Source organism: Ischnura elegans, chromosome 8 (assembly GCF_921293095.1).
Source record: "Ischnura elegans chromosome 8, ioIscEleg1.1, whole genome shotgun sequence".
NCBI classification, from domain to species: Eukaryota; Metazoa; Arthropoda; class Insecta; order Odonata; family Coenagrionidae; genus Ischnura; species Ischnura elegans.
In genome coordinates this window covers 43,580,560-43,608,323 of record NC_060253.1, presented here as the reverse complement: position 1 = coordinate 43,608,323, position 27,764 = coordinate 43,580,560, and the positions used below count along the sequence as shown (strand labels likewise).

At 39.7% G+C, this 27,764-nt stretch overlaps 1 protein-coding gene across 8 annotated transcripts in view; it reads left to right on the top strand.

Moving 5' to 3' along the window:
- The window catches only part of LOC124163250 (collagen alpha-2(IX) chain), a 1,172,095-nt gene that overhangs the window by 654,031 nt on the left and 490,300 nt on the right, over nt 1-27,764 (top strand). Inside the window, exon 1 of one of the 8 annotated variants that reach the window (XM_046540020.1) lies at nt 17,358-19,818. The exons of the other annotated variants lie outside the window; for them this stretch is intronic. Coding sequence (XP_046395976.1) covers nt 19,609-19,818 — 210 coding nt within the window. The 5' untranslated portion in view covers nt 17,358-19,608. Of the gene's footprint in view, nt 1-17,357; nt 19,819-27,764 lie in introns of those variants that run through there. 8 annotated transcript variants of the gene reach the window in all.

Here is a 27,764-nt window from a genome sequence, read left to right as displayed (position 1 = left end):
AACTATTGCTTACGTAAAGTTTTATTGTTTTATTATCTTTCTAATGCACAGAAAATTTTATCTTGAAGGTTCAGTTATATGATTTTCAAAAATTAATGTCATAAATAGTCTGCATTTGTCCGGCTGTACAATTCTCTTCGGCCTTTCATTATTATTAAAATCAGTTAAACTCGTGAAATTATTATAGCACTTTTCATCATTGTAACTAATGCAAAGAAATGCAAAAAAAAAAACAGAATGTTTCTCCATTTTCTTATCCATTTTGTTGGCTCTGTATTTTAGCCATCTATTTTCAATTGAAGTTAAAGTTGAAAAGGCACATTCCCAATCCCTTATTACAATATATTTGACTCAAAATTGGAATTTGCCGCGAAGCGAAGCTAAACAATGGATAGCGTGAGTGACTTTATGGCACTTAAGAACCAAAATTCGAATCTTGGAGGGAAATATTTTCCTATCCGGTATTCTTAAATTTATGTAGTCTCTTTTGATGTGTTCTATCTCACTTCCTTTCCTTAAGAAGGGGTAGCGCAAATCCTTCCTATTATGTTATCTACCCTCATGCTCTGGTTCTGCCCAAGTCGTTTATCTACCCGCTTTCCGAACCCCGATATTTCTCTCTCGCACCCCTCCCTAGTTACAATACCTCCCTCACTTGCGTCAGTGAGATCTAAAGAAAATGTTAAAGACAAGTCTGGGAGACATTTGTCCTTTTAATTATGGAGATAAAAAAATATTTGTACCTTACTAAGGACAAATAATGTATCGAATCGTGAATGAAATTGTGTTTTTGTCCTTTTGTTTACCAAAGAGAATAAATGTGTGTGAATTTTTTTATGCGTGTTACAGATACAGGATATAACCCCTACAGGAATTCTTTTAGCTCGATACACTTAATGAAAATTGCAAAATCACGTGTCCAATATCCCAAAAAATGCGATCAGTTGGTTCTTCCATTCTTGGTCATTCATCAACTTGAGAAAAATTGGAATAAAAGCACGCTATACTTCGAACATTTATGTCATATAACGGTAAATTATCAAGGCTCCTAGTTTAGTAACTAAAAGAAAAATTGTTTTTCATTCCAACTGTGAATTTGAACCATGGATTTGTACATTGTTGAGGTGGTTTTTTTGGAGGGAATAATAGTTTGAAGGCGATGGAATCTTCGATTTGGAGGATAATAGAGAGTTTGCGGTGGAGTAAAAAACGAGGAAAAGGTATATTAATATATGTGGGATAAAATACTGTTTTAAATCAAAAAATATTTTCATTAGTATCAAGCTCCAGATAAATATCAGGTAAAGGAGGATTTAAGCGCAGGCATTACTTAACGGAAAGATGTGAAGTAATTCACTAGCGAAGAGATAATGGTCCAGTTAGAAAACGGATTGACGAATGGGTGTTGATATCATAAAATAAATGGACTGTGAAGAAACGCTTAGAATTGAGAAGTAACGTCGACAGTGAAAATGTTATTTAGTATTAGTATGGAAGACCATCGCAAGGTGTGTAGGCTTTGAAATGCGTAAATCATGAAATTTGAGTGTGCGTTGGAAAACTAATTTTTCATGCGGAAGTAATCGATTTAAATGCCATGTAAATACGATTATGATTTACATCATTGGAAATAAAGATAGTAAAACCGCGTGAGAAGAATCAATTAGGTATTTTATTTGATTGATGGGCTTTTCTCTGGCATACTTAATCGAAATCGCGTCACAAAGTGTGAAGCTGAGGATGGAAGGAGGCTGTTTGAAGCATTATTATAGTTACCGGATCTTACCCCTCATCAGGATATTATCATTAATATTAATGAAACGACAAAGCGTACGATTTTTCATCCGTGACGCGAACATGAAAAATGGTACCAATTTGATTTTTTGGAAGGAATGGCACTTCTTAACTTCCATCCACTCCTATCTTTTACAATTATCTTCCCTTGCTCCAGACCCTTGATTCCATTTCCCTTTGTGTCCCCTCTTCTGCCCCTTACCAACCTATTTTTACCTGACCTTACCTATTTTTCTTTACCCCTTCGCTGTCTCAACACGTATTATTTTCTCTCACGTTTAATCAAAAGTACAATGCTAAGTGTGAAGCTGAGAATAGAGGGATACTGTTTGAAGCATTATCACATTTACCAGATCTTACCCCTTATCAGGATGTTCTCATTGATATTACTAAATCCACATTCTTGGCTTCTCGCCAAAGACAGTGTAGAGATAACACTGCTGTAAATAACGGCTGAAAATGAGTTAAATTAAAATTGAATAAAATAAATAAACTGTTATGAAGTAACTTTAATAGACGCTCTTTCATTGCTAAGAGATGTTCATGGTATTACAACACGAGCTATGAGCATCTATAAGTAAAAAAATAATGTAATTATTATTATTTGATGGTAGTCTTGAACAGGTTCTCATTCAAGACAACCAAAATTAATTGCAATTGAAATGTAACTTGTTGTATCATTATCATCAATGGTTAACAATCTTAAGATTTGTTTGACGCACTAATTTCTCCGATTAGCCATCTTATCTTTTCACAACCACGCATTTCTTCTCTTTCACATCCTTCTTTACCTGCTCCATATATTTTGTAGGGGGTGGAAAGGCCTATAAGGTTGTTATGACTCCTTATTAAGATTTCCATGAGACTCTTCTTAGCACTTCCTCATTAATATATTGGTCGACCCATTTGATCCTCATCATTCTTCTGTAGCGCCACACTTGAAGACTTCTATCCTTGCTTTCTCCGCTGCTGTCATTGTCCATACCTCTCTTCCGTATAGGTGGATACTCCAAGTATAGGTTCTTATAAATCGTTTCTTTACTTCCATATTTAAGTTTACCACTGTAGGCAAGTCTCTCTTTTGGTTGAATGCTCTCTCCTCTTGGGCTATTCTGCTGATAATTTCTTTATTGCTTCTCCCGTTGCTAGTTGTCCTGCTTCCCAAATAGCAAAAATTCATCCATCCCTACCAGTTTTTGATTCCCTGTTTTAATGTTAGCCTTGGGAAGACTAACACCAAATAACTTATTTTATCAGTAGAAATATTGAAATCAGACCTTTTTATCTTTTACAATTCCCTCAATTTGTGTTTATTTCCAGCTGATATGCCTACAAAATAATATTTATCATTCCTGGTTTCCTGTTCATGAAAAACTAGCATGAATGGAGAATAATATCACACGTGGAAGGTTTTTTTTAAGAGGGACATTTCATTTCAAAAACTTGAATTTAATTCTATGTATTAATATTATTGAAGGGACAAAAGGTATGACTTTTCATCCGTAACGCGAGTATGAAAAATTATACCAATTTGATTTTTGAAAGCAATATCACCTCTTAACTTCTTTTATCAATGTCCTTTTCCCTTTCCCTTCTCTTGCATCTTCACTCATTACTACCTTTCCCTCTGTCTCTCCTTGTCTGTCCCTTACCAACCTCACCTATCAGTCTTCCTTTTCCCCTTCGTTGCCTTATCTCATGGGCTATTCTCTCTCTCGTTTAATCGAAAACACGTTACAAAGTGTGAAGCTGAGGATGGAAGGATACTGTCCTGACTGATAAATGGAAGGACATTATCATTTGGAATATTTTATCAGGATATTATCATATGAATATTCGAATATTAAAAATGGTACCGATTTGATTTTTGGAACTTCTTCCATCACTCCTTGCTCTTACTATTCCCTTGCTTCAGATCCTTGCATCCTTACTCGTTGCCTTTCCCTTTGTGTCCCTTACCAACCTCACCTATCAGTCTTTACCCCTTAGCTGCCTCATCACACGAACAAAGCCGGAACGGTCCTTTCAACCGCCCTCCTTCCCCCCTTTACCGCCTCTAACCTGTTCCCTGAGCCCTTTCCGCTTCCCCTAAAACCCCTCCGACCCCTGACGGAACTCCCTATCCACCCTTCCCCTTCATACCTTTCCCCTCCGCGCCCTAAAGAGGCGCCATGCGTCGCTCCTGCCGTCAGTGTTATTTCTCTCCACTCCGAGTCCACTCACAAGCTCCGGTGCTGCTTCGTTCGTTTTCCACGTTCACGCTGCCGAAGCCTACCTTAACTCCGACGTTACACAAAGCGTCCCGTTGTATCGGCTGCATTTTGCAATCCTCCTGGAGGTGACCAAGGGGAGCCTATCTCTTCCTGGTGGGAACACACGTACATAGAGTATCTTTCCTCTCTCCGATCGTGCTACGTCGACTGCCCGTTTTACGGACACGGCGGGCTCGTTCGTTTTTTTTTTTACATTTCCAGTAGTACGTCGGGAGGCCGCGGGTTACTCTGTCCGCGTGTGTGTCTGTGTGTATACGTGAATGTATAGAGTGGGAGAGAGAAATATCATCGGCGCATTCCGTGTGTGGTTCTGTTCGGTACCGGACGGGCGTCAAAAAGAAAAGAAAAAGTTTTAGCGCGCGAGACGAGATTTGCATATTTTTACGCGCGGCGTTAGTCTTTTTTTCTGTATGCCTCCACGCATTGAAGTGGGGCGGAAATTACGGTTTGTTCGTTCGTCGCTTTTTCGGGTTTTCGAGTGAAGTGTGTGTCTTCGCTGCATCCTTCACGTCGAGTGTTTTTCAACAGTGGTGATCCTTTCTGTTTTTATCATTACTTAATTTTTTTCTCGCAGAAGTTCCATTCTTTTATTGTTCCCTCATTTCATTCTTATTCCCCATGCGAGCTCACCTGGGTGTTCTGAACTCGGCACGTATATCCATAGTGCTCCCGTAAAGGTGTTTGTTATCTGTTTTATTTTTATTTGTTTGGGTAGCGTGAAAATTTTCTCGCTTTTATGCATCACCGTTCTTTGAGTTTGACCCTTTTAAATACTCATTCCAATCTCTGTTGAATTCAGAGGGTGGATATATAAGCGTATATTTTTCTCCTGCATGCCGGAGACGTGGAGAGTGGGGAAAATAGATTGGTTTTAATTCGCTGTGGTTCCTTTTTCCCAGGAAGGATTTTTTTTCCTAATCGTATCCCATCAAGGCACCGCTAAGGGTTCGGTGGAACCCAATTAGTTCGCCGTTATTTTTTTCCCTTAATTGAAACGTACGCAGCTTCCCCATACGACGTAACCCATATTCTAGGCCATCCTATTTTATGTGGTATAAAACCCATCCCTGCATCCTCATCTGACCCGAGTCGACCACCTGTTCCCCTACCCATACCCTAGCATACCATTAAAACCCTTGCCTTCCCCTCCTACCAATAAGAGCACTGCCGTGAGGGGGTTCCTATGTTTTCAAAACCTCAACCCTCCCCTTAAGCCAACCAGCATATCATCCCCTTCCCCTATAAGTAAGTTTTCTGACCCCATTTTTTCGCAACCTATTAGACTTCTCCCTTCCATTCTAGCTCCGCGACCATAGCTCTTGCTAAACTCGAATATCGAGGCAACATTTTGCTTCCGTTCCAGCAAATCATACGTCCTCATTTTTTTTCCTTTCCAATACGTTTTTCCCCATCTCTGCGAAAGTAGCCGTCTTCATTGCTTCCATCTCCTCGGCGAAGGACTTCTTCCTCCCCATAAACCTCAAATCGCTCCCCGAGAGTCTCGGGAACTTTTGTGTCTCCTGCATTTCTTATTTCGGTTCCTCCTGTTTTTTCTCCCTTTATTTCTTTCCGCGCGTCAACTAAATCCCATCTCGTAACAAGCATCCATCCTCATCTTTCGATCCCTCTTTTTCTTCCTGGCTTTAAATCTCCTCATCTTCACCCTTTCCCTTCTTCCTCTCTGCCTTTCCCTCTTCCTTCCTTCAGACATCTCTCCTTTTCGCGAGGGAAAATATCGTCGTCCCCTCCAGGGGTAATTCCCTTATTTATGTCCAATGTTCTGAACAGGATACGACTCCTTTCCACCTCCTGGAATTAGCTCCTGCTCCTCCTATCAGCAGGTCTTCAACAAAGCTAATGATTGCCCATTTTTCAACCTAGACGTTGTCAAGTTGGTATAAAAAAATAACAGGAAAAGAAAACACACTCTGCGACCCGTTGGCTGTTTTCTCTTGACTGTTCTCTTGTGCTTGTCGGATAAACATTCAACGATCTCTCTAGTTTCCTACTATTTGTGCTAGTTTCCGCGGATAGATATTATAAGGTTTGTGATTGAGGATCTCTTCTCTCCCTCGATTCCTATTTGTGCTTGTTTCCATGGTTCTGCGCTATTCCTAGTTTCCTCTTACTTTCCTTGAATCTCCTCCCATTGAGATTGGATCTTCAAGTTTTTTCCTCTCTATATAAAATCCCTCGGTCCGTCTGTCCCTCGAGTGTTATCATAGTTTTTTATCAACGTCCGTCTGTTATTTTCTCCTCTATAAATACTGAATATTCTCTGAGGGACTTGCCGCTCGTGCGTAGTGCCCTCAAGTATTTGTTTCTCTCCATTTCATCCGTTCAGAATTTTCCGTTATATTCTCTCTTGGGGTTAGTTCCAATCTGGTGACTGTATTTTTTAAGCCTCACTGCGAGCACTGCTGCTGCCGTTGTGTGGGGAGAATATCCTGTTGTATTAGATAATAATTCATTATTCATATCGCGGTGGATAATTTCAAATTTCATCGAGGTCACGGTTTGCGAAGGTCGTAACGAGGAGTAACATAACTTAAGACATCCTCTGTAGTCTGTAGTTTGAGAAAACCTCTAGGAAATTAGCTGTTATAATCTTCATTTATCAAATCTTTAGTTAAAAGATAATATTTTGCAGTCTGCTGTGTGAGTAAACTTCTTGGAAAGGTGACAGTTTAAATATAAAATTATCGCACAAAAAATTTGGATGATATTCAGTTCTCGCCGACATTTCTAAATTTCAGATTTTCTCACACCACCTTTCCTGATTCATAAGGTTGTGCCAATCAACGTCTTCTTTTGCTAATTATTGCGCTCCCCACCTTCGACGAGGAGGAGTGACAAGGGAAATAATTTATTTGATTCCAATCAGGCCTTCTAAGTCCTCCCTCAAAGTGTTATTTTTCATACCAGGAATCATCGACCTCAAACCCTAGGCTACTATATTAATGGTGCTACATTTTTCTCGTTCCTTAGCCTCGGTACTTTCTCCCTCATCCCACACTTTCAATTCTCTCTTATTCTTCCGTTAATCTACTCCCGTTATACACTCACGTTTTCTTTACTCGAGGATGAGCCGTGTTTCGTCATCGGACTTTGAAAGCGTCACGTTCGCCTCTAAGCTGCAATAAAAGTTTTCAACTTCTTCCCTGTTGCGTCTCTTGTTAATTATATTCCGCCTTGTCTTTTCCATCTCTCGCGAAAATTAATATTTTCAGAATATTTTCTGGGAAGCCGGGAGAGAGTTAGGGAACCCGACGGACAGTGTCGTGAAGGGTTAATGAACATAGGAAAAAGGTTCTCTTGAGATTTAATTAGTACTTTTTCAATTAGGTGGCCCATTTGCGCAACGGGCATAGAGAGAAACTCATCGTTGAGCTCTTTCAGGTTCACAGTTCTGACGCACGTGAACAAAAAAAGGGGAGTAATCAACCTCATTATCTGGTAATGGAATTTGAACGTAATTTGGGCGAATCCTTTTAATTTTGCGTGTTTTAAAACTATATATATCGTCATTTCGTACGTTGAAGTATTCCGTTTACTTTTTTTTTGTCGCCCTAAGCCTTTTCAATATCGCCTCCATATACGTTCACGAGTCTCTTGGATTCATGAACGTGAACAAACAGACAGCCTTGTGTCATAGCTTCATTCTGGACCAAATCTCTATCTCTTCCTTATACCCTTTTCTTAGCCTTAGGCTACCACGTGCTGTTCCCACGGTAGAACAACAAATCTCGACACCGCAAATGTTTTTTCGCCGGTCTCATCTCGAGGGTTTAGGTCTTCTTCGTAGATAGGGTGACTGGCTCAAGTTTTCCGGTGAATCAGATCCGAGAGACTTTTTTCGAAGAAAAGATTAGGGGAACTCTCATTTATGAGTACAGGGCTGGCACAATACGTGAATATTTTATAATATTGCATTGTTCTTTATGATCGAATCTTTTGGAAATAATCGCTTACTCCCCGACAAATTCATCCGAGAACAAATAGAGTAACGGAATAAGATTTGGCGTTTCTGATTCTCCGGACCTGTAAACCTTCGCGGCGCTTCCCTTTTCTATTAAAAGGAATTTACCTCGATCGCTAGAGGGCTAAGACGTGACCCCTTTTTTCGCCCTCTCCTGAGCATTTCCAAAAGGCCCCTCTGACCCATTTCTCCCACTTTCGAAGGAGCTAGAGGAAGATAGAGGTGGCATAGATAGAGAGAAGAGGGACCTTTTGCCTCCGTCGCCGCTTTTAAAACATCCACCGACCTTCAAACCGCAACAGACAACTCTTTTTCCCAGACTTCCCTTAGCCACTCCAATTATATTCGCCATCCCCACCACTCCTCCTCCCCTAGGACTCTTCCTACTTGCTCTAGTAACATCCAGAGCCCTTCAACTCCTCATCTCTTGAGTTGCCACTACCACTACCACTGCAGTTTCAAGATCCCACCTCCTTCCTAAACCCTTTGAGCAGGACCGTTCCTTTCGTTCCCTTTGCACGCTGCACTTCGCACCCCTACCTATCCACCCATATACATCCCTCCTACCTCCTCTTTAATCCTTTATTATCCACCCTTTTTTTCTCTCTCCTAGAATTCCGCATTCTTCTCCCACATCAGCTCATCTGTACCCCTCCATTCCATCAGGTTTAGACTCATTACCCATTGAAGAGTCCCTCCACGGTACTCGCAATTCACATCCCTACCTATCCACCTTATACACATTTCTCCTATTTCCTCTATAACCCTTTTCTGTACCCTTTCTTTTCTCTCCAAGAATTTCGCAGTCTTCTTCTCCCAAAATCAGCTCATCTGCACTCCGGCATTCCATCACCTAAACGCATCACCTACTGAAGAATCCTCGTAGGGTCCAAATCAATTTTAAAAAATATTTTTGATTCTCCGCCATCCCAACGGTGTACTTATTTCCCCTCCATTCCATCAGATTTAGACGCATCACCTACTGAAGAGTCCTTGCAGGTCCCAAACCAATTTTTTAAAAATATTTTTTGCCTCCCAACGGTGTACTTACTTCCTGGTGTCCCTGAGACACCCTTTTCATACACCTACATTGCCTCCTTCCCTTTTTATCACTACCTAAAATTCCCACCTTGTACGAATGCGTGGCTGTGATTGGGTCCTGAACCTTTTTTAGGTCCCGCATCTCGTCCAAATCCACTCCTCACTCATTGTCGTCCTCCGGGGCGGCCATTAATTTCGTCTCGATTTCCTCTCTTTGGTCCCTTCGCTCCATTGTCTCCACATCCGACAAGGCATTCCCTTTTATCTTCATTCTTCACTCTATTCCCTGAATATCTCTTTGCTTCTTTCCCCACCCTGCTCCAGTGCCAGCCTTCTTTGAATCCGTCCAACATTCTATAGATATTTCTGCTTCATCTTTCACCCCAAATACTCTTCCCCGATCTCTCTCCCAAAAATTCCTCCCAATTCCTCCATCTGGAATCTCTGATTTGTTTCGCTTTGGAATAATTTTATTCTTGCCCCTCTTCCTCGTTCATTCTTTTAAGCATTTCTCAGAATTACCCCTTTCATCCACCTCTTATATTAATTATTTAGTTAATATATTTTTTAAATCCTACCTTGTTCGTTAAAAAATACTGACCTTTTTTAGTATTTTTACTCTCTTTATCTCAAGCTAATATCACTTTTATTCCGGTGGAAAGTAAGTTTCGCGTACGGCAATATTGATTCGTTCTGTATCATACCCCGTGGCTTACTGATCCCATTCGCATTGCTGCAAACTCACCGCACTTGGCCTTTCTAATCAGAGCGTAGTCTCTCTCTTTGCCAACGTTGCAAGTAGCTCATTTGCTTTAACGCCTCGGGTTATCCTCGAATCTCTTTCGCATATTCGAATTTGGCAATCGTCTCTTCCACAACCTTCCTCCAAAACCCCGACTCGGAATAAGCGACTTAATCTCTCGAAACTCCACTCTCCCTTATACTCCAACACCGGCTTCCCCTGCAACACCTGGTTTTCTCTTCAAACCCCCTACGATCCACTCCTTGCTGCCACCTCCGCGCATAGTGGAAGAAGAAATATACTCTTCGCTCTCCCCTGTCTGCCCATATTATCTTCTCTGCTTTCTTCTCGAGTTTATCCTAGTAGCTTATTGACTAAAGTTCTACCGCACACATTCCCTGTTTAAGGTATACGTAAGCGTAAAGGGCACACCGCATTTCTCATCCGCAATTGACTTTCAAACCGCTGTCCATCTCCTAGGTCTTCTCCCTTCATCGACTGGGAAGTCGTATCTCCCTTTGAATTGGCCCTCTCACGTCCTATCATCTTTCCTCCTCAGATATCTTGACGGGTTCATCATCGTCGCTTATTGACTAAGGTTATACCTCACACATCCTCCGTTTAAGGTAACCGCAAGCCTAAAGTGGAGCGCACATTTATCTTTTAATAACTGACTTCCAAATCGCTATCTATCTCCTAGGTAAGCCTTCATCGACTAGGGAGTCATATCTACGAGTGAGTGAATTTCTGTACCATTTCGATCCCATCCATACTTTCCCTTTTTCACGGGCACAAAAGAGGTCAATCTCATCTTAATTGTGTTCCCCTTTTATGCGCCATAGCCTAGCTCCTATTCAATCCACCGTTTCCTTCTCTTCTTTTCTCATTTTTTTTGACTGATTTTTTTATTCGCGCTCGGCTTCGAGAGTAAAAAGCGGAGTGTAGTTAGAGGTGCCCCCCAGCAGAACGCTTTTCTCCATCTCCGCAGTCTTTTTTTCTTATTCTCATCCATCTTGTTTCTACATCTTTCCTCCTCTCTTATTCTCTCAGTCGTACATCCAAGGTTAAATTCTCTCCTCTAGTTGTTTTGCCCGTGGGGAATATATATACACTTTTTGGGCGCGTGGTGTAATTTCGCAAGTCTTCTCCTTTTATTACTTAGCGTCGTCATCTCTGTGGCTTCCCTTTAGATAATACATTTTTATATATAAACATTCTTTCTTCTTCTCTCTTCCTCTCTCTCTATTAAATTTTTCTTCTCGAGTACACAATTTTCTCCGCACCAATCCTCAAAAAAATAGATCGCGTTCAGAGGTTTCACGATTAAATACATATTTTTTTCCTAAATTTTAATTTTTTTCTCCTGTATAGTGTTTATCTGCCTCGACATTATTCTTCTCTTTTCTCCAGCCTGCACATTTTCTCTTAAAGAGTAACTTACCCTTGGAATTTTTTTCCTCTCTCTCCCTCTTTTTCCATACCGAAGCTTTCTCCTTCCCATCTTCCTCGTACCCAATACGGTTTGCCTCCTCATCCACCTGTTACGATCCGTTCTGCGTTTGCAGCGTGAGGAAGACACTCCGGTGCCCACATCGCATCACGTCTCTTTCTCTTACACCTCTTCTTCCAGCCTCTCGACGCTTTTACAACCCAGTAGACCTTTTCGGCCTGTCCCCTTCTCATACCCTGTCTGTTTTTTTTTACCCTTTTTTCCACGCATTCTTTTTTCTCATATTCCCAGGATGGTTTTCCTTGAACTGAAAGAATACTGATACATACGCCTTCCTAACTTTTTTGTCATATCGAAAAGTTAAAAAGGAGTTAATGGAAAACATCTCAGCCATTCAGCGTCGAACAAATAAGTCTAAAATATTGTCCGGGTGTCACTTGTAAACAACTTTTTCTTATATGCGTAACTCAACCATTTTTACGGAAGTTGTTGCGTGCGTTTAAGGCTCAATATATTTCCTTTTCGAATGAGCGATTCCAAGAAATTTGCCGAATCCATTTCAACGCATGATTGAACTCCGCCTTGACCTCACACAGTAGTCAACATAAATGTGCATTCTAATAAGGAAAGTATTGAATAAATCTGATTGAGTCTTTGAATACATCACCGTGATAGTATATCCCCTTGCATATCACTTACTTAAATATTGACTGCTCATATTTTGAGGATATAAAAAGGCATTCCTAATATCTTTAGTGAAAAATTTGAAATTGCCTTTAGCTTCGGTGCATGATACCATAAATGCGATTCCGCTGTTTCGTGTGAATACAACGCATAGAGTATCTTCTTCGATAAGAAATTGATCTCAAAGGTATTCATCTCAGTAAGGGTACGGTCGCATCTATACTGGAGCAGTGTGTAGGCTATTTTTAGGATTCCGATGAAAGGCCTTACATATTTTCATTCTAGTCGCAGAAAACTACTAGCGTTCCCAGCGCAATAAAGCATTTAGCGTGCTAACCTGAACCACTCACTCATATAGCCTAGCCTTGGGAGTGTGCACTGTAGGTTTCGAATCCAACATAGCTCGATACAGTTTTATTAAGAACTGAACTTTTTGTTACTTTTTTCGATTGCCGATACTGCGTATAGCCTGAAATTCCCATTCCATACATTTTTTTTTGTATCGATCGTTCAAGCTCCATCTTATTTGCCCTGAGGGTCAATATTCAGCTCTTTTTTTCGCTGGGTCTCTGTGACATTCACTGCACCAGGATCGCGTTCATATTTTTCAGAGGAAATATTTTATATCGAGCTCAAGCGCTTAGTTCCATTCGCAAGTTCACTCAATCTTCCTTATTTTTAACCCCCATTGTCCGAATACCGATCAATGACTTTTTACCTCTATTCTTTTCGACTGTAGGTATTCTGTTTTAAAAAAGTTTGCATTTATTCATTTTGTTTTAACCTTTCCGAAGACGATTCCTTTCGGAGTAATAGTGTAGTGCGTTCAAAATCCAAAAATAACATCCTCTTTGATACCTCGGGGGTATATTGCTATTTATTCCTCCATGCTTTCTTGGCATTTTACTTCCATCAGACATTCCATCCAGCTCCGGCCAGAAATGCCTGAAACGCCAACAATTATAACCTGAGTCTTCGCTCCCTTCCTGTACCCACGAACAATTTACTCGGCCACCGACATCAACTAACAACATCCTTTTTAAAAGCAACACATTACGGACGCATTTTCGTCAGCCTTTGCGAAATAAAATGCATCTCGCTCGCTTACTTCATCTCCTGTGATGTCCCTACTCCTTTTTTGAGTTTTTCCCTCTCTCTGTTTTTAAAAGGGTAAATATACTGCAGCGTTAACTCTTAGACGTTTCCCTTTAGTCTTGCATCAAACGAGCTTCTCGTTTCTCAGCGAGAATAAAAAGAAAACTAGACGCGAAAAAAAGTTGACAAAAATTTTTCCCGAGCTTTGCCCAGCACCCACTATCTTATCACTCTACCTTTTTTTATCATTCCACCACAACGGAGTCGGCCTTTATTATAAACGCGATCCCATTCATCTCTCGACTCAACTTGGTAATATAATTGAATCTTTTCCTACGTCCATTCACCACGCTGGCCTTTCACTCTCCATTGTAATCTTCGCCACAAAGAGATCGTTCTGCGTGTGCGTGTGAATATATATAAAAAGAAGCTAAAGGTTGCATCCCAAACGTTCAAAAATTCTACCCATCATCCCTTTTCTTGGTGGCGAAGTAGGGGGAAGGTTGGAGTGGGGTGGTTACGGAAAGAATACCCTTCGCGAGAGCTTCATAACTCTTTCACATCACATCGAGAGATCAGTTTCTAGTTTCGCTCCCCGGGAAGCGACCCTTAAAAATGACCCAGCACTCCTTGACCTTTAAGGAAGGGAAGTAGGCGGGAAAGGAAGAGGATAGGATACGAGAAACACAGGTGGGAACACACACTAACACTAAGGGTGATAAGAAAGTTGTTCCCGATTATGTATTTCGCCTCCAATCTCTCCTCATCAGGTTCGACCCATATCGGCTGGCTTTAACCCACGCACATTTGGTAACATTGCCCCTTTTCCGAACATTACATTTTCCCATCTCCTAATCAAAAAGTCCTCGGTTTATATATACTCGGATCATCTCAGGTTCTTTCGCCCACATCGTTCCGCTTTAAGGCTCTGAAAAAAATATACCCAAACATTTTTTCCTCCTCACTTTGGCTTGCCCGCAAACCAATTTTAAATCCTCCCCATTCCACCCTTCTCCCTGTGTCCTCAAGAGCCTTTTTTAGCTCGCGAAACCTCCCACTCTATATCCTCTGTCTAAGTAACCCCCCTAGGGTAAATCTCCTCACCCCTTTTAAACTACCCCTTCTCGTCCCATTGGGGAACTTTTGGTCGTGATCACATGGGCTTTCCCCAAAGGATGCCTCAATCCCGCTCCGGCTTGATCGCGGTGTAAGGAGGCATCTCCAACTAAAACCCTCCTGTTTTAAGTGTCTCCCTTTAAAACCACTAACTCTCCCAACTTTTTTACGAGATAGCCGACCGACGTGCGACATATATCTCACGTGACCAACCCATTTTAAAGCACCCCGTTCGTCAGCGATATCTAACTCACTCCTTTTTCGGCGAACCTGCGGAGATAAAGTTATTCCCTCATCTTCATTCCCGACGTAAAGCGTCGTATTACCACGCGCTTATTTCCATTCTCCCTCCTTCCCAAAATCTCTCACGCATCCTTGAGGTCTCTTATTTTTTACCGCACTGTGAATCCGTTCTCATCGTATCGTAAATCCTGCTTAAGGCTTCAAGACCGCGTGAATTTAAAGCAATCTTGACAAGAAGGAGGTACCCACCTCCTTCATAAGTTTTCCCTATCTCCTGTACCTTCTCCTCCTGCTTTTGCTCGTCACATTATTTCCCATCTCGACCAATTCCCTTACGACTTTTTCATCCTATTGTCCTCACCTTTTCCTGCCAAATCATTCACGCTCGCACTGATCTTAAACCTATCACCGTCTTTAAAAATCCATAAACCGAGTAAGGAAAACGTTTTACGCACACCTGTTACCGAACCGAAACCTATGAATAGATTTTTTAAAACACAGTTAGAATAAGGATACGTCTTTCTTAGATATTCTTCGGTCCCAGCGGGTCGAGAGATATAGTGTTTTTGAATTCAGCGTGTGTAAGCTGAAACGTCTTCCTTTACTAGGCTGAGAACGAGTCTTCCTCTATCTGTATCCTCCCTTAAGGGTTTTCGGGAACATCTCTCTCGATTAAAGAGAGAGAGAGCCCTTATTTTATGCAAGTTGATTACAATCCAGGAGTACGAACGCGTCCCCGTCTGTGTCATCATCTCGGGTCCCGGTTGCATGTATCGCTAGTGACTTATCCAAGAAAGGATACGCGGCTGGGCAAAAAGTTTCGAGTCTCTACTTCTACCACTGCTCAAGAGCTGTGTGTGTGTGTGTGTCAGTGACAGTGTGAAGGTGTCTTTTCCATCCCTTACTCGCAGTCACTCCGCGTTCCGCTACCCTCCCGGCTTGCCATTTCCTGCTCCAACCCACTGAGAACTTCCTAAGGCTTCCCTATTTCACGCGCCTTTAATTATTGAAGACTCCTTCCGGATACGTTTGTGATTCCGGTCGTGCGGTGACAACGCTCTTCCCGTCTGTCTAGCCTTTCCTTACCCGCCTCTTCGCTCTCTCCTCTTCGCTGCATATCATCTCTGTCTCTCCCTTGTATCCTATCCGTTTCACACTCATATCCTCCTTCTCTTCTCCTTTCGTTCACTTCGCAAATCCCGTCTCATCATATTCTTCATTAATTCTCTTACTGCTTTATTCATCACGTTCCATTTACTCATAATACGTGATTCTAATATCAGCCTTTCTCAAAGTTGAATTTTTACCGTGATATATTCCCTCATCACCTCATACTTGTCATTCCATCGCCAACTAAGCTCTAAATTGTAGTTTTACTGTGATACCTTCCCTCATCACTTCAAACTGTCCGGTAAACACCAGTAAATCTTCCGCACATTGTGCCAAAAAGATAGTATCCTCGCATCATTTTTTAATCTTCCTTCCCAGTTATCATCAAAATCAAGAAACTTTTTCCCCTGTGAAACGCAGGAGAAGAGATCTCGATTCCTTCAATCCGTTCAAAAGGTCATTTCAAGTTTTGTACGGACATATATATTTCCCTCGCCTTTCCTTGCCTTGTTTAAATAAGTTTTCTTTTCCCTTCCATTTTGTTTTTTATCTAATTTTCCTCGATATCTTTTGTCCGATCGCCGGATCTTTTGAGCGTAATTCCCAATCTGTGAGAAACGCGAGACCACCGATTGCTTTCATCTGACCTTAAATCCGAATTTTACAACGTGAAAAACTTTTCGACCCCTCCTCCGAAGTCCTTTTTCTCCGCATAATTCGAAACGACAAAGTTTTCCTGGGCCGAGGGAAAAAAATTAATTAATTCATAAATCCTACGCTCTTTTCGAAGAATCTCCATCCTTTTCAACCCTTCCGCAGATTTTCCTCGACGAAAGCCTATCGTTCATCTAAGTACACACTGAAATCTAAGGAAAAGCGTGAAAAAGAGCACTTGCACTGACCTTTACTCAGAATTATCCTTGTGCGACCAAAGTCGGCGAGCGTCTCATTCACTAAGCACTCGTCAGTTTGGAATTAAGGGTTGCTTTCCTAAGGGACAAGGAAACAAGGCATTGGAATCTTTTTACGTGAATCTCTGAACGTCGATGATTCAGGTACTTTTTTCTTATTTTACTACCGTCGGCCGAGATTTTTTTGCCCAAGTTTAGGCGCACGAGAACTTCCTAATTAATTCGAAAACTACACCCCAAGGACAGCAGAGTATTAAAAGAAAAGGATACAGGTTTCTTCTTCGTCATTAAATCTGATTTCCCGAGGTGTTCCATTATCCCGCGACAACTAGTTTCGTTTCTCACGTGAATTATTTTCTTCACATTATTATCGTCCCATCTTGCCCTCTTTCCGACAGATTTTCCAAATGGCCAGGGAATTCTCCTCAGTTTAAGAGTCAAGGAGGAAAAATCTTGTGTCTCTGCAAATCCGCTCCAAAATCCGTGTTGCATCCGCGCAAGTGGACAAAGTGGCCCATAGCAAACAGCACACGTATTGAGCAGTCTGATAACTCATCTCCCATCTTTTTTGTAGACACTGTAATAAATATATCGGAAAGCGGATTCACTCAAAGTTCTCCAGCGCCCTATCTTCCCTTCATACATATAAGAAAGCATTGTAAACAATATCCTATAAAGGTTATAAGCTCTTAAGTATAATAAAAACTCAGTATTGGCCGAATAGAACTCACCAGTACGCTGTCATACGCCTGAATTTGCTTCCGACTCCATCTGCAGATCCCAGCTCGTCCGCTGGGCAGAACTTAATTGGTGGAGCAGGAGGGTTCGCTATTGGTCCGGGCGCATCCAGTTGTAGACTGAGAGGCGACAAACAGGGACAAGCAACCCTTTTTCTAACCAGCCACACGCCACCCTCCACCCAATTCCACCCCCAGTGTACCACTCCTCCACCCTATCCATTTCTGGGTGAGCGCTGGGAAGGGTTTGAGAAAATTCTCGTTCAAGAAGTCATTCCGGGCGATTGTTTCTCTGACTCCCACCCCATCCAGTACAACAGACGCCAGTCCGTCTTATAAAACACCCTCTCCCTCCGGCAAAGCTCCAGCCATCAAAAAGGAATCCGCCAACACCACCATCCCCCTTCGTTCAACCCCTGATCGTCCTCGATTTCTTTACCCAGTACACAGACATTCACCCTCTCTCCCTCTCCAATATCTCCCCTTCTTCTCAAAGACTTCAACCCTTTCCTCAAGAGGGTGGGGGTATTTGGAGTATCGTTGCCTCCCGTCCCTTTCCGGCCGCTATTTAGCTGGCGCCTCACGACCAGAAAAAGTGGTCTTCCTCCATAGGACCTCCTCTGTATTTCCCTCGACCCAGTGAGCTGCTCCCTTTGAAGTGAGGAGTCCCTCTCTTTTTCCTCCGGCGTGAGAAGGAAAACTTTTCCGACTGGTTTCGGAGATTCGGGTCGGACGGGACGAACTAGCTACCCCTTCAAGCATCCGGGCCCGAATCTTACGCTTATCACGGCGTCCACTCGATAATTTTGTAGTAGTTTGCCCACCCCGTCGTAGGTGGCCTCCTATAGGTCCACAACCTCCGTTCCATTTCATAGTCCTCTCCTTGGTTCTAAATTTTTATAACCAATCTGTTCTCAAACTTCACGTCTCGGTATACAAAGGAACTTTTGGACGCGTGTCCCTTCCCGAGTATTTGAAGGTTAGACTCTTTGACCCGTATTTCTCTTACCCTATATACCAGCGTGTGTTTTGTGAACTGTGTGGGAACAAATAAGGTCGAGCGTTGAAAGAAATCTTTGAAAGACGAAGTGGAATCTTAAAGTGAGGAGGGGTGAGCGATAAAATGGACACTTTTTTCACCCTTTCAACTCGCGCCTCTACCCTTCCCAATCAGGTGTACTCTCCGATTGGTTCTTCTTCCCCCTCCCCATTGCAAGGACAGCTACTCGAAAGAGGAACTGGATTAGTGACAAACTTCTAACTTCGCTCCTCATTAAGATTTCTCATCGTGGCATTTGTGAATAAGACGTTTGAAGAAATAGGAGAGAAAAACTCTCTTTGAGTGCGAATCTTTGTTCGCCGGGATAAACCGACAGATAAAGGCTGCTCGTGAGACGCGCGCTCTATTATACAGTTGGATCAGAATATTTTTGTGCATTGATTTGGGTTGAAAAGTGTAGAACTAATCTGAAAGAATCGGAATTTCTTACGAACATCGACGAGCTATCATCACGTGACCCATTTCTTATCACTTCCGCGCGTGCTAAAAACCAAACACTACTTTAAACTTTCCCTCCAAGTGCGGAGAAAAAACTTCACAGGGAAATTTTTTTCAAAAATCGTAAAGACTTGCAAGCTACGGAATAGGTGCTTTGAATAAGGGACTTCGCGCCAATTACTTTTGTATTTTTGGGGACTCTTCGAGATAAAAAGAGAGGGTGAAACTTTTTGTGATCTCTCCAGAACTATAAAAAACTGACGGTGATTTCGGGATCTCAGTATCCCTCAGAGCTTGTTATATTTTTTACGCTTTCACCAACTTTATTTTTGCTCTAAAACTATCTATAAAAACTGGGAAAGCTTAGAGTTTATCGAGAACAATACTAAATTATTTACGAGAAGTGTTACAGATTTTCAATTTGGTGTGTTTCCCGCACTACGTGACTTCTAAACGTGACGAAACAGTGCAGTATTGTGAAGTTTAATTGAAAAAGTCAGTAAAGGGAACTGTGTTTGACCGACAGGTGCTTGGCTTAAGGGATTGGTAACGTACTTCTCCTGCCCGCGCCTGCTCAACTACTCTTCGTATGATCTTAAACCTCTCCCACTTCAAGTTGATTGCGTGTGAGTGCTGTGAGGAAAAAGGGAACAGTATCCCTTGTCCAGTACTACCGTGTGTGTGTAAGTGTTACATCGATGATCCCATTGTTGTGAGGCGACTCTAGGGCAAAGGAAAAAGTCGCGCTACCCACTACCGAAGATGCACTCGCCTGGAATTGCTTCTCGCCGCTGCTAAACTTCTCTCGGGATCTCGTTACGCACCCCGGGTAAAGGCGGGCGAGGCGTCGCAATATCGCCGCTCCATAATCGTCCATTGGTCGCATCCAGCGAGTGACACATCCCCCTGCTCCGGTCCCTCCTCATCAGTTAATCATGGCGATGGTGCTGTCGGTTCGCACCAAGACCGGGCTGGCCGTGGTGGTGCTCGCAATCGCGGCGGCCTTGCTCCTCATCGCCGGCGGCGTGCTCGGATGGTTCGACACGCCGCCTGCAACCCCTTATCCCACGCCAAAGGGCGTCGTCGTCAAGGAGGCGAGTCGCGGCGGCAAAGGGGCCGCTTCAACGGCGAAAATGGCTTTCAAGGTAAGGGGAAAAGTTTCCGGGAGCCACGAGGAGGAAGAAAATGTGATGGAAAGATTAATGTGGCGATTATTTTTTTTTGCTTTTCTTCTTATTGCCGCATCACTTGCTGTTTGGGGTACCGACGATCTGTGAAAATATGGGATATAAAAAATATGGAAACGTGAAATATATTTACAACTAATGGGATACAATGATTAAACCGTTTCTTGCTAAATTTTGAGGAATTGCTTCATGTTGGTACTAATAATAACAACTTATTTATTTTCCACACCACAATTATTTTAGCTTATTATTTAAACGGTTTCGGCAGTCACTTTTTCGTTTTCAAAAGTAAAAGTCAATGAAAATGAGAATTGAGAATGATGAGCTGAGTGAGTGTCGTAACCGGTTATGTGGAGAATTATTATATCTTTAGATTCCTATTATTGTAGAGGGGGTACAGCATTCTCTCGGGTTCTCTGCCGGGCGAATTCTTGGATCATATGAGTTGCCTCGAAAATCTAATACATACAGTCTAATCTGTCGTTGAATAATAGAGGGAACGTTTGAGCGTAGTTATCTGCTATGAAAGATTCGAAACGGCGGAATTATTTTGTGCTGAGATAATTTTTCGATGGCTGCGCCTCTCATTGAAAGTTTCATGTGCTATCTTAAAAAAACCAAAGGTTCATAAAGCGACTATGTTTTGTCACGCAATGACTCTGTAAATAACCTTTAAATTGACATTTGTAGCCATTTGTCTAGGAAATTGAGTTGGAGATGCCTTAAAAATTTTAATTTACAGTGCCAAAAATCGGTCGTTGTATGTTTTTTTGGTATATATTGGAATTATTTTGAAGAAAAGATACGAATCAGTTTAAAAACTTGAATCCTATAAAAGCCATTGCCTTTATTCCCTACGTGACTGTGCCTAAGAATTTACGCGAACGACTGTATGGAGTATCTCAGGTACCCTATTTTATAATTCATAAGTTATGTGTCGTATTTTAGTATTACCTGTAATTTACCCCCTTTGCTCTTTTATTGATACCTAATATCATGTTTTGCACAATTTATAAGCATATTGCAGGCTACAATTAGGTTTTTACATTGATTTTGTGCAAAATGGTAGGGATCTTTCATATTTTGTTATTTTTATTGTAAATTGACTAACATGCTATGAAAAAAAGTACAAAAGGTGGCATCATGTAGAATATTGGCATTCTTGAAGTTATAGTGTAATAAAATTTATTACATTCAGCAATTACCCTTGCAATCATACAAGAAACAAGTTTTTTTTCTTCCCGCCAACAGCTATGCGGGTTAACTAAGTTACCCGATCAAAAAAATTGAAGTTTTCAAAAACAATGTTAAATGTCAAAAAAATTATTCGTCGCTTAAATAACGGCAACTTGGTTCAGCTCATATACAAAAAATATCAAAGGGACCAAATAAAAAAATATGCAACATTAACATTAATTTGGGGTAAGTAACTGAATTACCCCGCACAGTCAAGGAAGAGTTATTTGGACAGTCAAAATATTATTTTTCCAATTGAAAAGTTTGATTTTTACCTCGTCGACATATTTTTCATAGTAGTTATGCGTTGATTGACTCACTGAGAATTTGTTTTACATTTATTTAGACTGAAACTATAAATTACAATGTTGTGAATTGGCTCTAGAGTGAATCAATTTCATCACTTCCTCCTACATTTTACCGTATCTATAGATCAACACGTTGGAGCATGTATGCACATCCTTCGGTTAGAGTGTATAAAATCATATTTTAGTTCCGCCTGTTTCGCAGGGAATTAAGTAATTACGAAATTACTTATCACTAATAACTAACTCTTAAATATCTACTTGAAAATGTTTTTCTAATGGTAGATTATTTCTTCAACTTAATTTTAATATTTAATGTTAATAATCGGGAAAGGTAAAAGATAGTCAGGAATTGAGAGTGAGCCCCTTTATTATTCTTTTTGATTTCTTTGTGCAAATACACAAAAATGAGGAAATTGCACACAGGGTTTATCATAAAAATATTACTGAAATACCTTTGAAGTATTTCTTTATAATTATTTTTAAAACGGTGTGATTATCATTAATGTTTATCGGACGATAGTCGAAAGGAAATAAGTCCCATTTGTTGTTTTACATATCCAAAGTGCGCTATGCCTTAAATGGTCTTCATATTTTGGAGATATTCTTCCATCGATTCTGAATAAAAATTTTGTTGGTCGCCAAAGAGATTCCTCATGGATTTTCCCAGTATCTTATCCATTCAATATCTTAATCTTTTCCTCGCAGAACTCCTCATCTTTTTTGCCTAAGACGATACGGTAATATCTTTTGTGTTCCTTTTCATTATACATCAATTGGCTATTATGCATATTATCCCAGTTTTTTATCCAGCCATGTCTATATTCTGATATCTTCCCTCGTTTCTTGATTTTATTCCTTTCGTCTTTGATTGATTCCAGCAATAATGTCGTATTACGTTAAATTGCTGACATTTTTAGGGAATGATTTTGAAAATTGATGTTTAGAAAAGATATACCACGTACATGTAATTTTTACATTAAATTGACGTCCCAATCCCTTCATATAAACATTGTATCAGTTTTACAGCGTTATTTACATCCGATGTAATTTAGCTATCCATTTTTATAGAGGCTGCTGATGTAATTTTCGAGCTATAGGTAATTAGAGGTTTCTAATGTCGCAAGATGGTAACCAGGGAGTAAACTACCGTAAAAAAATATAATATAAAAATGCTGATAATGTAGACAAAGAATGGTGAATAGAGATTTCATATAAATACGATAGAATGTTAGGTTTATTCAGTGCAAATATTGGTTATAACTGCAAGCATGAAAAAATATTTTTGAATGGCGGCATTTCAAGGACTAATTTGCCTCTCGATGGCGTGACCCATATTAGAATAATTTACTAGCTAAATAACAGAGCAAACTCTACCAGTTTAATAAATATTTCTCAATTTAAATTGAATGAGTCAATCATATCATAGAACTGTCATCAACTCAATTAAGAATGAATATCTATCTGTGATGATGCCTCATTGCTTATGTCAACAATGACGAGTGAGAATTCCGACTACCGATTGGGAAATAGCTAATATTTGAATAGGTTGAATTTTAAAGTTATTTTTTAAAGTTCACATTTTAAATGACCGTTACTAACAATCTCTCTATTGATTTTGTTGAATAATAAATGAATTTAAATTATTTAATTTACTAAATAAAAAAAATTATTTTTTCCATTCAAGTACGTATCTTGGCTGGAACCATGACAGTCATGAATTTTTTGCATGATGCATCACTTTCCACGGCTTTATCAACATATCATAACGTTTAAAATAACATTTTAATTTGAATTCCACGGTTCTATCAACAGATTTTAACACTTAACATTACATTCAAACATGCCAATTGTAATCAATGATCTATCATAAGTGCACAATAATTATTCTTTTTATTTAATAAAATTTCAAAACGGAGATATTCTCAATGTATTATTTAAATAGTGTGCAAATTAATAATGTAATGCGCTAATGGCACATTTCTACTGACTGTGTCGTGAACGATGCAGCGTCCTTCATTGTTTCATTTTAAGCATTACAGTAAGATTAAATAAAACAGATGATTGTCTGTTTGAAATTTGCGTGTTTTTTTCTACAAAAATTTCGACTGTTAATGATAAAAACATAGACATGCTTCTACATTATATTATTATACGTCATCTCTCATCATTACATTCGTTCGCGTAGAAATAAGAACAAACTATCCTGAAAATAGAAGCCTAGCTTTTCTTGGAAGGATAGGTGATAAAAACCACGGAGATAAGAAAATAATAAAATTTGAAGCATGCTGAAATCCTTGCTTTGAGGAGGCTTCGAAACATAATGAGAGTTTCTTTCTTCGTTTATGTTATACAGGTTACTTAGGCCGCATATTACTTTTTCCTCGTTTTTTTTCACTCCGCCGTCGAAGTTCTACGACAGATTTGTTTTTTATACCCATCATTTCGTTATTAAAAACAGTTTTCATCTGCGGAAGTTCCTTATACTTCCACCTCAATAGTTAAATAACAAGTTTAAATCGGTCACTGTGTATATTTGCGCACTGGGATACAGACAAAGTTCATGAGACTAGTATGAAAGTCTTTATTTTCCATAAACTTCATAAATTATCTTACGTCAATTTCAGTGTCTGTAACCCCCTCTGAAGCTGCCGTTCAAATTGCAAATATTCGTAGTTTTTTTTTAATGATATACCTTCAAAAGTTTGAATTCTACCATTCATAGTTTTATGAAAGGTATAACTTAGACTATTAGCGACTCTCTAATAATTTTATTTCTATTTATTTTTCTCGCTCATGAAATACATATAAGGTGTCTATTAGGTTGTAAATAATTTTTTTGAACACTGCCGGAAACGATTCATTTAAGGAGTAGCTCTTCTTTATTTTTACATTGATTGAGTACATTTTAGGGCAATATTTATACTCATGATTTTCTCCGGTAGAGTGAATTCGATTTTCTATTGGGGAAATGACCTCTCGTTATTTATGTCATTAAACACAAAATTTATGGTTAAATATTTATCCAAAACGTATGTTTTTAAACTATTTTTCAGTATCCTTAGCTATTTGCCCTCTATTGTGCAGAAGGCTGTACAGTGTACATATAACAAAAACTTTATGACTGGAGTTAATTCCGCACTTACTCTCCATAACTTTCCCTTGTGCTCACTTTAGGAAACCTGTGAGTTTTTTTTTTAAGGTGAGCAATATTTATATTTGCTCGGCAATAACATAATTTTCAATTCCATAGTCCGTTAAAACAAACTTAATGATATTGTTCACCAAATCCCATGCTTATACGTTCGGTAGTTTTTGAGTTTCGATTATCATTGAGTCAAGAGGATATTTTCGCTTTCGAGTCGCTTTTAAATACTTTACTGAATATTAACATTATGATCCACCAAAAAAGTTTCGTATTTGCTCATTGGAGCATATTCAACTGAAGTTGAGCATCCTTTCAACATGTGAGAAATGCTCATTCATCGGCCTCGCTAGGAGGTATCGACATCCGTTCCATAATAAAGGAGAATCCCATGGTCTAAGAGGGACCCTGTTCAATGACACCCTGGAGACCTGTAGCCATTGTCGTAAGTACCTCCTTCCGCATGGACTAGATCGAACGTTCTCTCTTGACGGTTAACGCCGTCAAATGCAGGAACTAGGGAAATTTAGACACATAGGGACATTGGTCTAGCTTTTCGGACGCACTTGACTCGAGAATCGAAGGGATGATGTGGAAATCGAATGATGGATTTCACAGGGCTATCCCAAAAGTCGTAAATTATATGCGATTATTTCATTACTGGGTAAAATTACTTCTAAAATATCTATAAAATCCTCTATAAAATCCAATGTGCAGTGCAGCAATAAGGTTCATGTGCATTTTTTTTCATTCTTATTATTACGTAGTTTAGCTCCGAAAACTTGTAGTCAAAATAAATGCTCAACTGCATTTCATTTGAAAAAGTTAAGTTGGCTCTATTGTGGCCACTCTTTGCAAAATAAACGCTTCATTCTACCTTCTCAAGTATCCAGTACGAAAGTATTGCTTCCAAAGATCGAGATATATAATAATAAGAATAATTATCACTTTAATAAAGCTTTCAAAATTAAAGATTCATAGGGTTATTTAAAATAACTTTAACAATAAATTTTAATTTGCACAAAAAAGTAGGAAAAGTAGGCTGCTTGCAGTAATTATTAAATTGTGGAACCTGCCATTGTCTCTCCTTTTTTGTTTCATCATGAAGGAGTTCCATCATGTTTCGCCTGACACGGTTGAATTTATAAAGTAGGATAAGATAGGAATTTAAAATCGATTTGTAAATAGTAGAATATTTTTTTTAAATTTTGATAATATTCTCAATTATACATTGTATCAAATCACTTCAATACGCATTATTAAAAAACAGTGAAGATTCAAAATCGAGATTAATTCAGTTTTAATAACATCTTATTTAAAGTTGATATTTGTAATTTCATTTGATATTTGAATTCGCGATGTACTAAATCTAACCCTTATGTGGCTCTGTTGAAATGAAAACAAATGATTTTTATCTATTCCTCTGCTTTGCGAAATTGATCTCGTGGCTTACGCGATACCCTTGTCTATACGCCTTTTGTCTTGCCTGTATGCTCCGATCACGAAGTTGCGGAATCATTTAACGTTGTTTCCTCGTGGGTAAAATGAGAGGAAGGAAAACTCGATGGCGCACGATGGAGAGAGAGAGATACATATAACGAGGTCTTGATTTAGTCCCGTCTCACGAAGCCTGAAACAAGAGTCGTGATCATCTGATGCGATGGAATCTCTTACTCGTGCCCTGTAGCAAGGATGATTGAGACGCGTTGGGTCTTTCGCTTGGGCGGTTCCCTTCAGAATGGGCGGAAACGTCCCCATACCTCAATCGTTCCGCGGGTAGTATTTCCTACCTAAGGAAGCGAAGGAAAATATCACGAATATTACAATAGGAGATCCTCCGATCGGCGTTTAAATGAGTCGTCATCCACTCTGAATTTAAATGAGTTTACGGCTTCTGTGACGGGGTAAATTCCTTGCCTTTCAAACCTTAGTTCGTGGGTTCGTATCCCGCCTGGCTTGGAGGTCCATATCCAAGGTATGAATGTTTGTATTAAGCTTTGTTAATGTTGCGGCACCCGTTGTAAAGGCCATGATGTGCTGTTTATGGGGAAGTTAGACATTATTATTTTTTTACATTACGTTTACATTACGTTTAGACATTATTTTTTACATTACGTTTTACATTACATTTAGACATTATTTCAAATGAGTTGTCATCCACTCTGAATTTAAATGAGTTTACGGCTTCTGTGACGGGGTAAATTCCTTGCCTTTCAAACCTTAGTTCGTGGGTTCGTGTCCCGCCTGGCTTGGAGGTCCATATCCAAGGTTTGAATGTTTGTATTAAGCTTTGTTTATGTTGCGGCACCCGTTGTAAAGACCGTGATGTGCTGTTTATGGGGAAGTTAGACATTATTATTCCTATCATAAATAAAGTTAAATGTTGGCCATTAGGTGGGGTGGTAACATTGATTGGTTTTACCCGAGTAAAAATATGACGTTGCAGTGAAAAAAATAAATACATGGAGAAAAACATAAACAGTAATACAATATGAAATTTACTCTAATATTGGTGCAAATATAAAAATGAGCAGGCCCTTACAATTCAGTATTATTTAATATGGTCATGAAATTATTTTGGTGACGCAGTAAGAGTTCTAAAACTACCTTGGGGTGACCGTTCCGAAATTAATAAAAATAAACAAAATTTTTAAACATGTCGCCACTCGCATCGCTGGCGGGTAGAGCTATACAAATGTTTTGGAGAAGTAAGCTGTGACTAGGGCTTTTAATTCAAATTTATATTTGTTGTCATTAATAAAAATCATAACTTTTACATACCATCCTCGCGATTGTAGCTACATTTACAGCAACCCAGCGACGAAATTTGATTGCTCCAAAGGAAAAGCGCCAAGGGGACAACCTACGGCTTAACGTCCTATTTGATAAACGTAGTGCTACATTTGAAGTGTCCTCCTAAAGGTATTGAAGCCGAGATACGGCATTTCGAAATCTATGTCTTAGAATTTAGGCAACATCAATTATAAAAACTTAAAGTACTTCATAATTTTTGATTATTTTATTGTTGGTTATAATACTGAGGAATTATTTGTCTTTCATTTATCCATTACATTGATAGCAGATTTTTTCCTTACTTTTAATCTGTATCTAAGGACATCATGGATATTTTTTATTTATTTTACTTGTATATAGATTTTTTAACAAAATTTTAAGCTCACAGCTTTGAAGAAATCGAAATAGTAAGCTACTAAAGATTG